Source organism: Nyctereutes procyonoides, unplaced genomic scaffold (genome assembly GCF_905146905.1).
Source record: "Nyctereutes procyonoides isolate TBG_1078 unplaced genomic scaffold, NYPRO_anot_genome, whole genome shotgun sequence".
Classification (NCBI taxonomy): Eukaryota; Metazoa; Chordata; class Mammalia; order Carnivora; family Canidae; genus Nyctereutes; species Nyctereutes procyonoides.
The window spans coordinates 17,499,184-17,515,702 of record NW_026575133.1 but is presented as its reverse complement, the minus strand read 5'-3'; the positions used below and the strand labels follow the sequence as shown (position 1 = coordinate 17,515,702).

At 38.3% G+C, this 16,519-nt stretch overlaps 1 protein-coding gene across 1 annotated transcript in view; it reads right to left on the bottom strand.

Moving 5' to 3' along the window:
* Positions 1-16,519, bottom strand: part of TDRD1 (tudor domain containing 1) — a 53,221-nt gene that overhangs the window by 31,184 nt on the left and 5,518 nt on the right. The window contains exons 3-6 of the mRNA XM_055299889.1: positions 11,125-11,252; positions 10,546-10,589; positions 8,731-9,055; positions 6,553-6,611 (exon numbers count right to left, since the gene is read on the bottom strand). Coding sequence (XP_055155864.1) covers positions 6,553-6,611; positions 8,731-9,055; positions 10,546-10,589; positions 11,125-11,252 — 556 coding nt within the window. The remainder of the gene's footprint in view (positions 1-6,552; positions 6,612-8,730; positions 9,056-10,545; positions 10,590-11,124; positions 11,253-16,519) is intronic.

The window sequence follows — 16,519 nt, the reverse complement described above, 5'->3', positions numbered from 1 at the left end:
AGAGGGATACATTAGATCAATGGAAAAGAATAGACAACCCAGAATAGACCCATACAAATTTGCCCAACTAATTTTTGACAAAAGTGCAAAAGCAATTCAGTAGAGGAAATATAGCATTTTTAACAAATGGTGCTGGAGAAATTAGACATAAAAAATAAAACTTCAAATTAACTCAAAGTAGACCACAAATCTAAATGTAAAAGTATAAAACTTATGGGGAAAAAAAAAAGCAAATTTTCTGGATCTGAAGAAGCAAAGAATTTCTAGACACCAAAAGCATAACTTGTAAAAGAAAAAGTGGTCAGGACATCATTAAAATTAAAACTTGTGCTCTGCTAAACACCCTGGTAAGAGAATGAAAAGACAAGCTACAGGGATGCCTGGGTGGCTCAGCTGTTTAGCGCCTGCCTTCGGCCCAGGGCATGATCCTGGAGTCCAGGGATCAAGTCCCACATCGGGCTCCCTGCATGGAGCCTGCTTCTCCCTCTGCCGGTGTCTCTGCCTCTCTCTCTCTCTCTGTCTCTGTCTCTCATGAATAAAATCTTTAAAAGAAAGAAAAAACAACCTATAGACTGGAGAAATCATTTTTGAATCACATATTTGACAAAAGACTAGAACCCGGAATATATAAAGAACTTCCAAAGCTGAGCAATAAAAAAAAAAAAAAATAAAAAAATAAATCCAAATTAGAAAATGGACAAAAGGAGGAGGGGGCAAGATGGCAGAAGAGTAGGGTCCGCAAGTCACCTGTCCCCATCAAATTACCTAGATAAATTGATAAATTTCAAATCATCCTGAAAACCTACTAATTCGGTCTGAGATTTAAAGAGAGAACAGCTGGAATGCTACAGTGAGAAGAGTTCGCACTTCTATGAAGTACAACTTGTTTTTGGCCACTCTGCACTGAGCAAAATCAAGTACAACTTGTTTTTGGCCACTCTGCACTGAGCAAAATAACTAGAAGGAAAAACTCACCTCAAAAGAAAGAATCAGAAATAGTCCTCTCTCCCACAGAGTTACAAAATTTGGATTACAATTCAATGTCAGAAAGCCAATTCAGAAGCACAATTATAAAGCTACTCGTGGCTCTAGAAAAAAGCATAAAGGATTCAAGAGACTTCATGACTGCAAAATTTAGATCTAATCAGGCAGAAATTAAAAATCAATTAAATGAGATGCAATCCAAACTAGAGGTCCTAACGACAAGGGTTAACGAAGTAGAAGAACGAGTGAGTGCCATAGAAGACAAGCTGATGGCAAGGAGGGAAACTGAGGAAAAAAGAAAAATAATTAAAAGATCATGAGGATAGGTTAAGGGAAATAAATGACAGACTCAGAAGGAAAAAATCTACGTTTAATTGGGGTTCCTGAGGGCGCTGAAAAGGACAGGTCCAGAATATTATTTGAACAAATCATAGCTGAGAACTTTCCTAACTTGGGAAGGGAAACAGGCATTCAGATCCAGGAGATAGAGATCCCCCCCTAAAATCAGCAAAAACCTCTCAACACCTCGACATTTAATAGTGAAACTTGCAAATTCCAAAGATAAAGAGAAGATCCTTAAAGCAGCAAGAGACAAGAAATCTCTAACTTTTATGGGGAGAAATATTAGATTAACAGCAGACCTCTCCACAGAGACCTGGCAGGCCAGAGAGGGCTGGCAATATATATTCAGGGTCCTAAATGAGAAGAACATGCAGCCAAGAATACTCTATCCAGCAAGGCTCTCACTCAGAATGGAAGGAGAGATAAAGAGCTTCCAAGATAGGCAAACAATCCACAAAAACAGGGACTGAATAGGTATTATGATACTAAATTCATATCTCTCAATAGTAACTCTGAACGTGAACGGGCTTAATGACCCCATCAAAAGGTGCAGGGTTTCAGACTGGATAAAAAGGCAGGACCCATCTATTTGCTGTCTACAAGAGACTCATTTTAGACATAAGGACACCTACAGCCTGAAAATAAAAGGTTGGAGGACCATTTACCATTCAAATGGTCCTCAAAAGAAAGCAGGGGTAGCCATCCTTATATCAGATAAATTAAAGTTTATCCCAAAGACCGTAGTAAGAAATGAAGAGGGACACTATATCATACTTAAAGGATCTATCCAACAAGAGGACCTAACAATCATGAATATTTATGCCGTGAATGTGGGAGCTGTCAAGTATATCAATCAATTAATAACCAAAGTTAAGACATACTTAGATAATAATACACTTATACTTGATGACTTGAATGTAGCACTTTGTACAATCAACAGGTCTTCTAAGCACATCTCCAAAGAAACAAGAGCTTTAAATGATACACTGGACCAGATGGACTTCACAGATATTTACAGAACTTTAACATCCAAACGCAACTGAATACACATTCTTCTCAAGTGCACATGGAACTTTCTCCAGAATAGACCACATACTGGGTCACAAATCAGGTCTTAACTGATACCAAAAGATTGGGATCGTCCCCTGCATATTTTCAGACCATAATGCCTTGAAATCAGAACTAAATCACAAGAAGAAGTTTGGAAGGATTTTAAACACGTGAAGGTTAAGGACCATCCTGCTAAAAGATGAAAGGGTCAATCAGGAAATTAGAGAAGAATTTAAAAAGATTCATGGAAACTAATGAGAATGAAGATACAACTGTTCAAAATCTTTGTGATACAGCAAAAGCAGTCCTGAGGGGGAAATACATCACAATATAAGCATCCATCCAAAAACTGGAAAGAACTCAAATACAAAAGTTAACCTTGCACCTAAAGGAGCTGGAGAAAAAACAGGAAATAGATCCTACACCCAGTAGAAGAAGAGAGTTAATAAAGATTTGAGCAGAACTCAATGAAACAAGAGACCAGAAGAACTGTGGAACAGATTAAGAAAACCAGGAGTTGGTTCTTTGAGAGAATTAGTAAGATAGATAAACCATTAGCCAGCCTTATTAAAGAGAGAAAAGACTCAAATTAATAAAATCATGAATGAGAAAGGAGAGATCACCACCATTATCACGGAAATACAAATGGTCTTAAAAACTTATTATGAACAGCTTTACGCCAATAAATTAGGCAATCTAGAAGAAATGGACGCGTTTCTGGAAAACCACAAACTACCAAAACTGGAACAGCAAGAAACAGAAAACCTGAACAGGCCAATAACCAGGGAGGAAATTGAAGCAGTCATCAAAAACCTCCCAAGATACAAAAGTCCAGGGCCAGATGGCTTCCCTGGGGAATTCTATCAAACGTTTAAAGAAGAAACCATACCTATTCTACTAAAGCTGTTTGGAAAGATAGAAAGAGATGGAGTACTTCCAGACTCGTTCTATGAGGCCAGCATCACCTTAATTCCAAAATCAGACAAAGACCCCACCAAAAAGGAGAATTATAGACCAATATCCCTGATGAACATGGATGCCAAAATTCTCAACAAGATACTAGCCGATAGGATCCATCAATACATTAAGAAAATTATTCACCATGACCAAGTGGGATTTATCCCCGGGATGCAAGGCTGGTTCAATACTCATAAAACAATCAATGTGATTCATCGTATCAGCAAGAGAAAAAACAAGAACCATAGGATCCTTTGAATAGAAGCAGAGAAAGCATTTGACAAAATATAGCATCCATTCCTGATCAAAACTCTTCAGAGTGTAGGGATAGAGGGAACATTCCTCAGCATATTAAAAGCCATCTATGAAAAGCCCACAGCAAATATTCTCAATGGGAAAACACTGGGAGCCTTTCCCCTAATATCAGGAACAAGACAGGGATGTCCACTCTCACCACTGCTATTCAACATAGTACTAGAAGTCTTAGCCTCAGCAATCAGACAACAAAAAGACATAAAAGGCATTCAAATTGGCAAAGAAGAAATCAAACTCCCTCTTCACAGATGACATGATACTCTACATAGAAAACCCAAAAGACTCCACCCCAAGATTGCTAGAACTCATACAGCAATTTGGCAGCGTGGCAGGATACAAAATCAATGCCCAGAAGTCAGTGGCATATCTATAACAATGAGACTGAAGAAAGAAATTAAGGAGTCAATCCCATTTACAATTGCACCCAAAAGCATAGGATACCTAGGAAAAAACCTAACCAAAGAGGTAAAGGATCTATACCCTAAAACTACAGAACACTTTTTTTTTTTTTTTTTTTTTTTTTTTTTACAGAACACTTCTGAAAGAAATGGAGGAAGACACAAAGAGATGGAAAAATATTTCATGCGCATGGATTGGAAGAATTAATATTGTGAAAATGCCAATGTTACCCAGGGCAATTTACACATTTAATGCAATCCCTATCAAAGTACCATGGACTTTCTTCAGAGAGTTGGAACAAATCATCTTAAGATTTGTGTGGAATCAGAAAAGACCCCAAATAGCCAGGGGAATATTAAAAAAAAAACACAAACATAGCTGGGGCATCACAATGCCAGATTTCAGGTTGTACTACAAAGCTGTTGTCATCAAGACAGTGTGGTAATGGCACAAAAACAGACACATAGATCAATGGAACAGAATAGAGAATTCAGAAGTGGACCCTCAACTTTATGGTCAACTAATATACGATAAAGGAGGAAAGACGATCCACTGGAAAAAAGACAGTCTCTTCAATAAATGGTGCTGGGAAAATTGGACATCCACATGCAGAAGAATGAAACTGGACCACTCTCTTACACCATACACCAAGATAAACTCAAAATGGATGAAATATCTAAATGTGAGACAAGATTCCATCAAAATCCTAGAGGAGAACACAGGCAACACCCTTTTTGAACTTGGCCACAAGACAGGAAACAACAAATGTTGGAGAGGATGTGGAGAGAGGGGAGCCCTCTTACACTGTTGGTGGGAATGGGAACTGGTGCAGCCACTCTGGAAAACTGTGTGGAGGTTCCTCAAAGAGTTAAAAATAGATCTGCCCTACGACCCAGCAATTGCACTGCTGGGGATTTACCCCAAAGATAGAGATGCAGTGAAACGCTGGGACACCAAGCGTTTATATTTTAGCAGTAATGTCCACAACAGCCAAACTGTGGAAGGAGCCTCGGTGTCCATCGAAAGATGAATGGATAAAGAAGACATGGTATATTTATGTATACAATGAAATATTATTCAGCCATTAGAAATGACAAATACCCACCATTTGCTTCGACGTGGATGGAACTGGAGGGTATTATGCTGAGTGAAATAAGTCAATCAGAGAAGGACAAACATTATATGGTCTCATTCATTTCGGGAATATAAAAAATAGTGAAGGGGAATAAAGAGGAAAGGAGAGAAAATGAGTGGGAAGTATCAGAGAGGGAGACAGAACATGAGAGACTCCTAACTCTGGGAAACGAACAAGGGGTGGTGGAAAGAGAGGTGGGCGGGGGGTGGGGGTGACTGGGTGACGCACACCTAGGGGGGGCACTTGATAGGATGAGCACTGGGTGTTATGCTATATGTTGGCAAATTGAACTCCAATTAAAAAAAAATAAAGGAGATTCTATAAATGTTAATAGAAAAAAAAATGGACAAAAGACATGAATAAACAGCTCACCAAAAAGGACACAGAGATGGCAAATATGCATGAGATGTTTATTATAAACAATTAGGGGAAAAAAAACAATTAGGGGAACATGATTAAAACCACTACAAAATATCACCATACACCTCTAAGAATGGGGACAATAAAAACCACCACCACCACCAAATGCTGGTGTGATACTGCAAATATTCTCTGTAGGAACATAGAATAGTATAGGTATGCTGGAAAACGCTTTAGTAGCTTCTTAAAAAAACTAAATATGCAATACTACATGACCCAGAAATTGCACACCTGGGCATTTATCCCAGAGCAAAAACAAAAACAAAAAACTTATGTTCACATAAACCTTGGACAGGAATGTTTATGAGTTTTAGCTGTAATAATCAAAAACTGAAAACCCTGCAGATGTACTTCAATATGTGAATGTTAAACCATGGACTACTTCTCAGCAATAAAAATAAAACTATTGATACAACAACCCTAGATGAATCTCCAGAGAATTATGCTGAGTGAATATATCCAATCCCAAAAGGTTACACTGAAAAGGATTCCATTTATATAACATCCTTGAAATGACAAACTTTTGGATGTAGATTAGATTAGTAGCTCCATGGCTTAAGGAGGTGGTAGGGGCAAGAGGGAAATGGACGTAACCATAAACAGCATGTAAGGGAAAGATGGAAATATTCTGTATCTTGACTGTTATCACCATCACCATCCTGTTAAACACTAAATTCTGCAGCATGTCACACAGGGAGAAACTGGGAATAGCTACACAGGATCGGTAATATTTCTGCATGTCAAATAAGGCTGCATTTACAACTGTATAGCATTACTACAATTACCTAAAAAGAATGGTTTTTATAAGATACTAGGATAAAGAAAAGGAAGCTTGACCTTGAATAATATCTGAAAATTGAGTGACTCTACATTAACAGAATACATGCTTAGAATCTTTTACCCAAACAAAAACACAAGACAGAAAAAAAAAAAAAAACCAAAAATCTTACATTACTTACTTCTTTGGGTGGTGAACTGTTTCCAACATTTAATGGTGATACTGAGTTTCCTGAAGAGAGAAAATATAAAAGCAAATTACTTTATTCCTGAAAATGTATAATACTGTAATTAGATATTCAAATAAGAAAGCTATACCAAATAGCCTTAAACCTACATTAGAAATAAGCAACATCCTAATTTTCCTAATGAGAAATAAGGATTTGTTTGAAACTTAATTACTACTCCTCTTACTGTAAATTTTTCTCCATTCACTAAGTTCTCAGACTTTTTTGAACTTGGCCTCATTTATACACTTAGAAATTGAGAACCTTAAAGAGATTTCATTTATATGGTCTATGTCTATAAATATTTACTAATATTAGAAATTAAGGGCCACCTGGGTGGGTCAGTCAGTTAAGCATCCAACTCCCAATTTTATTAGCTCAGGTCATGATTTTAGGGGTCCTGAGACTGAACGTGTGTGGGGCTCTGTGCTAGGTGTGGAGCCTGCTTAAGATTTTCTCATTCCTTCTGTGCCCCCCAAAATGTTAAAAACAAATTAAAATTATAAATTTTAAACTTTTAAAAATTAAATACATTTAAAAATAAATGCATTACATTGACATGGTTTTTAAAACAACTACATTTTCCAAAGAAAAAAAAAATTGAGTATCATTGTTTTACGTTTTTACCCATTTCTTTAGGTATAACTAATGGTAGTTGGTTCACATACCTGCTTTTGCATTCAATCCTCTGTGTTGCTTTTGTTGAAGCATATGAATAAAATCTGGCCTCTCACAGATACGTAGTTGCAAAAAGAAGTATTTAATGGCCTTCTCAGATAATTACAGATATTTTCCTTTAACATCATGCCAAAACTCAAGTGATAGTTTAATTGGTAGTTGCAATGTGAAACCTAAGACTTGTTCATAATGTGACACTGGAATCCACTGATTTATCCTGCACTTTGAGTGGATTTTTACCCATGCATGACTATGCATCCTGCATTGGTCATTTGGAAAAGACTAAGAAACTCTGAGTTATGCAGATCTTCCAAATGTGGACAGATTTCATTATATAATATTTTAAAAATCATGTGTGTTAGTTAAGATCACCACTGCATCTCACCAGAAAAGTTTAAGTATTGAAAAGCTGTCCCTATGGAGTGGCAGAATACTATCAAGTATTTTCCTTGAAGTAACAGCCTCCCTTTGTTCATTTTTGAGAAAATGAATGCCAGATATCTAAATCTGAATAACCAACTTTTATCATTCTTTTCAAGTAAAAATGATGTTTCAACAAAAAGTTTCCATATAGCTCACAGCTCAATCACACACATGCTTTTCATACTTGCCTATAAAGCAGAAGTTAGGGGTAATTCCCACTGTGTTACACAAAATACCAAACTGTAACGAGTATCAATATCTAGTAATAATTCTTAGAGTTCTGTCAAGGACATCCCTAAAAAAGGCATTTCTGGCTTTGTCTTAACTACAAGTTCACAGCAATGAAAAACCCAATGACCACTAGCCCAGGCAGGTATCCCTACCTACAATGGAGTTAATGAAGCATCAGTGGTTTACTCACCTTTGCTTCTGCACCATCACTGTAAAGTCAGCACAATGATATTTTAATATTATTGGGAAAACAGTTTTGACCCCTTTCTTGGGAAACCCCAGAGGCCCAAGGGCCAAACACGTGAACTACAATCACCATTACATTAAAAGATCCCATCTGATATATATATTCACTGAAGGCCCAGCTTCCTTAAAAACCAGGGTTTTGGAATTAGGACTAAAGGAACAATTCTTAAAAATCTAATGAAACAATTTAACGTCTTAAATATATCTTTGTGAGCTACTGTATGCGTATAATTTGTACATTTTTAAAATACGGCCAATCTTTAAAAAGCCATAGTATGTCCTTTTTATAGCCCTAGTAGAGTTAGTTCTCCCACTGTGGGGAGAAAGCTCATCTGTAAACATTCTCTTCTCCTAAATCCTTTTTGTGATGAAACTAGTCAAAGGAAGCCATCTGGCATGTGGCTTTTCTAAATCTTTAAATGCAAATACTGTAAGGTAGCCATTTAGTTGTTCTGTTAATAGCCCACAGATGTGTGATCATATACCTGTAATAAGCCAAAGAAATTATCAGACTCAAGAATTAGTAAGCCTATAGTTTTCACTCACCTGCTGACTTCTTCCTATCTCCTTTGGATCCAACCACCTCTCCATTGATGCTGTTAGGGTTTGAAGATACTGAACTGTCTTCTTGACTAGCCAAATACTGTTTGGTTTGCTCACAAAGCAAAAAATTGTTTTTATGTCCATTCTCTGGGCTTTTCAACCGGAAATTAGGGTGGTTAGCATGTCCTCCAGGACTTCTTAAAGAATCAGGTGCTGGAAGTTGGTTTTCATTTTTCTCAAAATTAAATGGCTCTGTCATTTTACACGTAGATGCCTCCAAATTATTTCTTGAGATCATATTATGTGGCAATTTAACATTCACAGAAGTCTATGGGAAGAAGTGTATTTAAAAGGCAATTTTTAGTGACAAAAGTAGAAGCACTGCAGGCCCAGGTGATTTCTTTTTATGTAACAAGTAATGCTCATGAATAATTCCAAAGCAGAGGTAACCATGATATCACAGCCTGGCCTAGAGACACAAACAGAATGATTCTCTATTGGTAAGTATAAACTCCCAAGTTTCACACAATTCAACCACAGACAAAAGGCTAACTCAAGAGACATCAAAAGAGTAATCTCAGAGTTCGACACCATTTTTTACTTTAAAAAGCTTTTCAAACAACAGGAATAAAAAAAAGGACTTTCATGTTTTAAAAGAAATATTTCCAACCCAGAGCATGCAACTTAATGGTGAAATACAATAGAGGGTATTGTCTTCATCAGGTCATCACCTACCTTTCTAGCCTTCCAGAATCCCTCTACGACTCCTACTTTCAACACTAAGATCTTGTATACGCTGAATCCAGCTCCCCAGTGCCCTCTCTCTTCCTCATTGGCCTGGTAAACTCCTTCCTTCCCAGTCATCCCTTAGGGTTTGCCTCAGCTGACCTCTGTTTGGTCTGTTTTTCCCAAGTCCTTTGCTTTGATAATCTCCAGCTGAGCTTCCATAAATTATAACTTGTAGCTACTGCTTTTAAAGACCTAACTTTATGCACCTTTCTCTGAAAATAAGGTACATGTATTGTTACAAATTGCCTTTGAGAAACCTCTATCCAGACCCTATGCCAGCTTGTTTTTCTATTACTCTTAAAGAATACTAAGTGTCCTGCCCAAGGGAAGTAATAAAAGCAGACAAACAACTTTTCTGAGGTTGTGACCTACAGCTTTGTCTGTAGGCAGCAGGTAAAACTGCCTATTGTCCCAAAACTGCTCAGGGGAAAAAAATTAAAATAAAAGAGCCACAGAGAGCTAAACTGGAATACGTAGTATCTAAAAGTGATTTAACATTGTTTTAAAGGGAAGACAGGGATGCCTAGGTGGCTCAGCGGTTGGGCGTCTGCCTCCGGCCCAGAGTGTGGTCCCGGAGTCCCGAGATCGAGTTCCACACCGGGCTCCCTGCATGGAGTCTGCTTCTCCCTCTGCCTGTGTCTCTCTCATTAATTAATTCATAAATAAATAAATAAATAAATAAATAAATAAAAGATAAACAAATAGCAAAAAATCCTTCTTCCTGGTGTCCTAAAATTTTCTTCTAATTTATCAATTTAAATTAGGTCTAGCCTAATCCATGACAATACAGAAAAGAGAATGAAATAATAAAGAAATGCACAGGCACACTCAAAGGTATGGAACTCTCGGGATCCCTGGGTGGCACAGCGGTTTAGCGCCTGCCTTTGGCCCAGGGCGCGATCCTGGAGACCCAGGATCGCGCCCTGGGCCAAAGGCAGGCGCCAAACCGCTGCGCCACCCAGGGATCCCGGAATACTAATATTAATAACTGATAAAACAGAACTCAATTGGGGCAAAGATTTTTTTTACGTTGATGACTACTGGAGGAGAGAGAGCAGCCAATGTCCCCAGATCTATAAAACAAAGCGAAAGAGAAATTCAGTCCACAGTGAGGACACACATGCCTTAACAGTTGTCAACAGAAAACAAGTGGTGATATTTTAGTACCACAATAAACTTGATCTAGTAGGGACCAATACAATCAAGAACATTCATTTTTCCAACACTGGGCATACACTAGACTAGAAAAGCCACCTCAACTAACTCCAAAAACACTAATGCCATGCAAAACACATTCACTTGCCACAGTACACAAACCTCCATCTCAAGTTTTGTTTCCCAGAGAATCAGCCTACATACAACAACCACATTAGTGGGTGAAGGGTTTTGGGTTTTTTTTTTTTTAAGTGGTAAAATATCACAAAGGAAATATCAAACATGACTACAGAAAACAACAAAAAAAAAATCACAAAAAAACAGCAAATAAGCCAGAAAATAAAGATTAACAAAAGACAGAAAATTCAGTATCAAATTTTTTAAAAAGAAGGATAAATAGTAAAAACATTCAGATACTATAGCAGACTATGTGACCCAAAGGCCATCTTCTACCTCTGATTTCGCAGCTTGAGTTAGAGACAATACTGCCCATAATCAATTCTCCTGAGCTGAATTTCTCAGAAAGCTCTGTCCTTTCCTGATGAACAGGAACATTTTTGGCTGCATTTACCCCTTTCTTCCTGTAACACAATCAGGAAGCAATAAACAAAAAGTAAGAGAGCACACCCTAAGGATAGTAGAACCAAAAAGAGCACCTGATGTCTCTGGCAGTGTCCTCGAGTTGCTACACCAGCCCTGATCTGTCTATGCATAGACTCACTGTGGCATCAAATAAACCCATAAGTTTTCTGCTATTTGCAGCCCAATTGATACAGATACCACTAAAGTGTGAGCAAGAGGCATGAACAGAATGCACAAAACATGAAGATTACTTGATAAACATATGGGGAAAATATTCAACATCATCTGTAATAAAAAAAATTCAAATTAAATGACTATTATTTTCTGCTCAGCATGAGTGTAATTAAGAAGGACACCATCAGGGAGCCTGGGCGGCAAAGTCAGTTACCTGACCAACTCTTGATTTCAGCTCGGGTCATGATCTCAGGGTTATGAGATTGAGCCCTGTGTTGAGCTCCATGTTCAGGGCAGAGTTGGCTTGAGATTGTCTCCCTCCCTCCCTTCCTCCTCCCACCCCTCTCATGCACAGGTTCTCTTTCAAATAAATAGATAAGGGGCACCTGGGTGGCTTAGTTGATTAAGTATCTGCCTTCAGCTCAGGTCATGATCCTCGGGTCCTGGGATAGAGCCCCAAGTCAGGCTCCCTGCTCCCAGGGAGCCTGCTTCTCCCTCTCCCGCTCCACTCGGCTCCTCTCTGCTCATGCTCCTTCTCTCTCAAATAAATAAAACCTTTAAAAAATAGATAAAAATCTTTGGAAAGTAAAATGGACACTCATTGCAGGGAATATAAATATGTTCTTATGGGAAGACAGTTTGGATATACACATACACATCTGCATGTCTATATATATATATATATTTTAAGTTTATTTGCTAGAGAGCACATGTGTACACACAAGCAGCAGGAACAGCAGGGAGAGGGAGAAACAGGCTCCTCACGGAGCAAAAAGCAGGATGCAGGGCTAGATCCCAGGACCCTGGGATCATGACCTGAGCCAAAAGCAGACACTCGACTGACTGAGCCACCTAGGGGCCCAATAGATATATACACTTAAGGTATACATGTATTCTTTTTATTTTCTTGAGAGAGCGCGCACAAGAGAGAGAGAGAGACAGCACACAAAGGGCAGAGGGAGAGGGATAACCTTAAGCAGACCCCACACTTGACAGGGAGTTCGACAAGGGGCTGGATCTCACCACCTGAGATGCAACCAAGAGTTGGACACTTAACGGATCATGCCACCCAGTCACCCAGGTTTTTCGTGTATTCTTAAAAATGTTCCTAGCCACTCATCTGGTAACTCTACATCTAGAAATCATCCCATTAAAATCGGGGTGCCTGGGTGGCTTGGTTGGTTAAGTGTCCAACTCTTGATTTCCGCTCAGGTCATGATCTCAGGGTTGTGAGATGGAGCTCCTGGGGCATGAAGCCTACTTAAGATTCTCTCTCTCCCTGTCCCTCTGCCCTCCACCCTGCCCCTCATCAAAAATAATAATAATCCTGAACATCTAAAGATCCTATTTAATATAGTAAAAGAAAAATTGTGAAGAAAAAGGTTAACTGTGATCTCTCTACCAGAGAGAATATTAACACTACCATTTAGAATCCTAGTTTCCAAAATTATACAATATGTTAGAATAGAAATGAAGAAAATCAGAAACACTACTTTCAGAATAACTGCAAAAAAGAAAAACCTCTCCATGTAATAAGTAAGATCAATGAAATACATTAAATTTTAAATAATGACGAGTGTTAATGGGTAAGTAGGCTGATGAATCTTTTTTACAGTCTTTTTCATTTTCCAAGTGTTTAAAGATTACTTTTATAGAAAAAGGCATTTTAAAGACTAAAATATTAATATTAACATTTAAAGTAAGCTATTTTCCCTTAAGTGTTGTTAATTTCAAACCAAGTAAAGGGGACACCTGGGTGACTCAGTGGCTGAGCCTCTGCCTTTGGCTCAGGTCGTGATCCTGGGGCCCTGGGATGGAGTCCCACATCAGGCTCTCCCCACAGGAAGTCTGCTTCTCCCTCTGCCTATGATTCTACCTCTTTATCTCTCATGAATAAATAAAATCTTTAAAAAAATAAACCAAGTAAAGGATTAAGTAATATTAAAACCACAAAATTAGGGGGATTCCTGGGTGGCTCAGCGGTTTAGCGCCTGCCTTTGGCCCAGGGCGATCCTGGAGTCCCGGGATCGAGTCCCGCGTTGGGCTCCCAGCATGGAGCCTGCTTCTCCCTCTGCCTGTGTCTCTGCCTCTCTCTCTCTATGATAAATAAATAAATAAATCTTTTAAAAAAAAAAACACAAAATTAGGGTATGGTCCTCTTCAAGACACCATTGGGACCCTCAACACATAACTCTTGAAATAGCCTTTCCTTTGTCTTTATTCAGTAAGGCTGATGGAAAGGCAATTCACAGCTTTCTATCCTGTATCATAGCCATAGACAGTTATGTCTACATGCTAGATTTTAAGTAGCTTGTGCAGGAACCAGGTCTTACTAAAAACATTAACAACAAAAACCCTGGTTTCCCATAGCACCTAACATAGTGTTTTGTACAATGAGGCATTAAAAAGATAATTATATCATGAAACTATTTAAAGTGCATTATTGCACTGTTTTCATGACAATCTGGAGAGTGAAAATGAAATTCATGGTCTAAAGTTACATGTGGCAATCTTAAATACAGAATTACATCACCTTATGAGGTTTTCTCCAATTTAATAGCAGAATTTCAAGTCTTACATCTACTCCTCCAAAGTCCAAAAATTAGTAAATAAGTTTGACTCAGAAAAAAAACCAAAATCAGTCTTAAACCCAATGTAGAAGTTTAAGCACCAAATAAAGATTTAAGCTTAAAAGCAGCTCCACCTAGAGTGGAATATGTAGGTTAGAAAGACACCTCACTTGCCTCACCCTATTCAGGAATTTTCATTACAACGCCCAGGGCAAACAGACATGTAGACCTGTTCTATAGCTAGAAGCTTATAACTTCAATTTTAGACAGCCAACTGTACTGCATTTTTATAAAATGGTTCACTTCCCAATTGACTGACTCCTGTTGCTGCCCTGTAACCATAACCTTTCAAATATCTGAGATATCTACCATTTCCACTTTGTTCCAGGTCCTTCACCAGCTGTTATAAACATCTTTGAGAGTCCTCGCAAGTCTGGACTTTCTCTAGTTCATTAGAAACCCTCACATAGATAGACATCCTTCTCCTAACTGAACACTGGACTGCAGATGTGAGCCAACAGCTGACCGGAATAATCATTATACTACCCCTTACTTTGAACACTATTTCCCTTATGTACCAGCTTCTGGAATAGCAGCCAGGACTACTGTGAGTATACGTAAAACTTGCAGTTAACCTAACATCTTTTGGAATTTTTTTTTTAAGATTTTATTTATTTATTCATGAGAGATACAGAGAGAGAGGCAGAGACACAGGCAGAGGGAGGAGCAGGCTCCATGCAGGGAACCTGACGTGGGACTCAATCCCGGGTCTCCAGGATCACACCCCTCTTTTGGAATTTTAAAATGTGTTATCACATAAAAATGGCCTTTCTTTTGATTTACAGTCCTCTGAATTCTAAAATGTATTTCAACATTAAACACCTGTAAGAAATTGAAATGGTCCCTGCTTGGCTTTATCCTATGTCAGCCACTGGGCATATCTGAATCTGGAATGGGCAGACACTATTCCATAATGCTGTGCTTTCCCACCTTGGTCTGCTTCCTTCTGGTATACAGGTATAGGGGTGTTACAGACATTGCTGCAAGAGTCATGATACCTCATAGGCTAATCCTACTCAGTTTTAAAACAGTTCCCCCATATACAATCTACTATTTTTTACATGCTGCTGGTGATGAATACTTATTCCCATATCCACAATGATTAGATATTTAACATAAGAGGTTAATTAGGAGGGTCCCCAAATTTCTTCATGTTAAAGGAATCACTGATGTAATAAAAGACCAGTGGAATGGAAGTAACTATCATAGTTCTACAGGCAAAAATAAGGTCTTGACTTTTGTTCTGTGCTTCATGATTTGACACCAACAAAACAGGAAGCTAAGGGGCAAGCCCTGTCTTTTACTCCCTTGGAATCCTGTTACCCCTCCTCCATCTGGTCAAAAGCATCCCAGGATACACCTGCAACCAGTGACTGTAAGCCTTCTCCTTCTTTCCCAGAAGACTAGAAGCTAAAGTTAATTTTTACCACGGTGAGTTAATTCTTTTACTACCAAAAGTACTTGCAGCAGACACTTAGCTATGATTTTTTTTTTCTTCTCTAATGTTTGTTTTTGTTTTTCTGGTAACCACACGCATTCAGTGAGAATGGCTACTCAAAGGAAACATTCAGTTCATTGAGGTTTTTATTTTTTTATTTAAATTCAATTAACATATAGTGTATTATTAGTTTCAGAGGTAGAGTTCAGTGATTCATCAGTTGCATATAACACCCAGCTCTCATTATATCACGTGCCCTCCTTAACGCCCATCACCCAGTTACCTCATCCCCCTAACAACCTGGCAATCCTCAGTTTGCTTCCTATGGTTCAGGGTCTCTTATGGTTTATCTCCCTCTTTGATTTCACCTTGTTCTATTTTTCCCCCTCCCTTCACCTATGCTCCTCTTCTGTTTCCTAAATTCCACATGAGTGAAAGCATAATTATTTTTCTCTGATTCACTTATTTCACTAACATAATACCCTGTAGTTTGATCCATATCATTGTAAATGGCAGGATTTCTTTTTTTGATGGCTAATATTCCACTGCATATATATATGTATATACATACACACGCACACCTCCCACATCTTCTTTATCCATTCAAATGTCAATGGACATCTGGGCTCTTTCCATAGTTTGCTATTGTGGACATTGCTGCTAACCGAAGAGGTAAAGGATCTGTACTCTGAAAACTATAGAACACTTATTAGAGAAATTGAGGAAGACCCAAAGAAATGGAAAAACGTTCCATGCTCATGGATTGGAATAACAAATATCTACCTAGAGCAATCTACACATTCAATGCAATTCCTATCAAAATACCATTAACATTTTTCCCAGAGCTGAACAAATTATCCTAAAATTTTTATGGAACCAGAAAAGATTCCGAATAGCCAAAGGAATGTTGAAAAAGAAAACCAAAGCTGGATGCATCACAAACTATATTGCAGACTTCAAGCTACATTACAAAGCTGTAATCATCAACACAGTATGGTCCTGGCACAAAAACAGACACATAAAC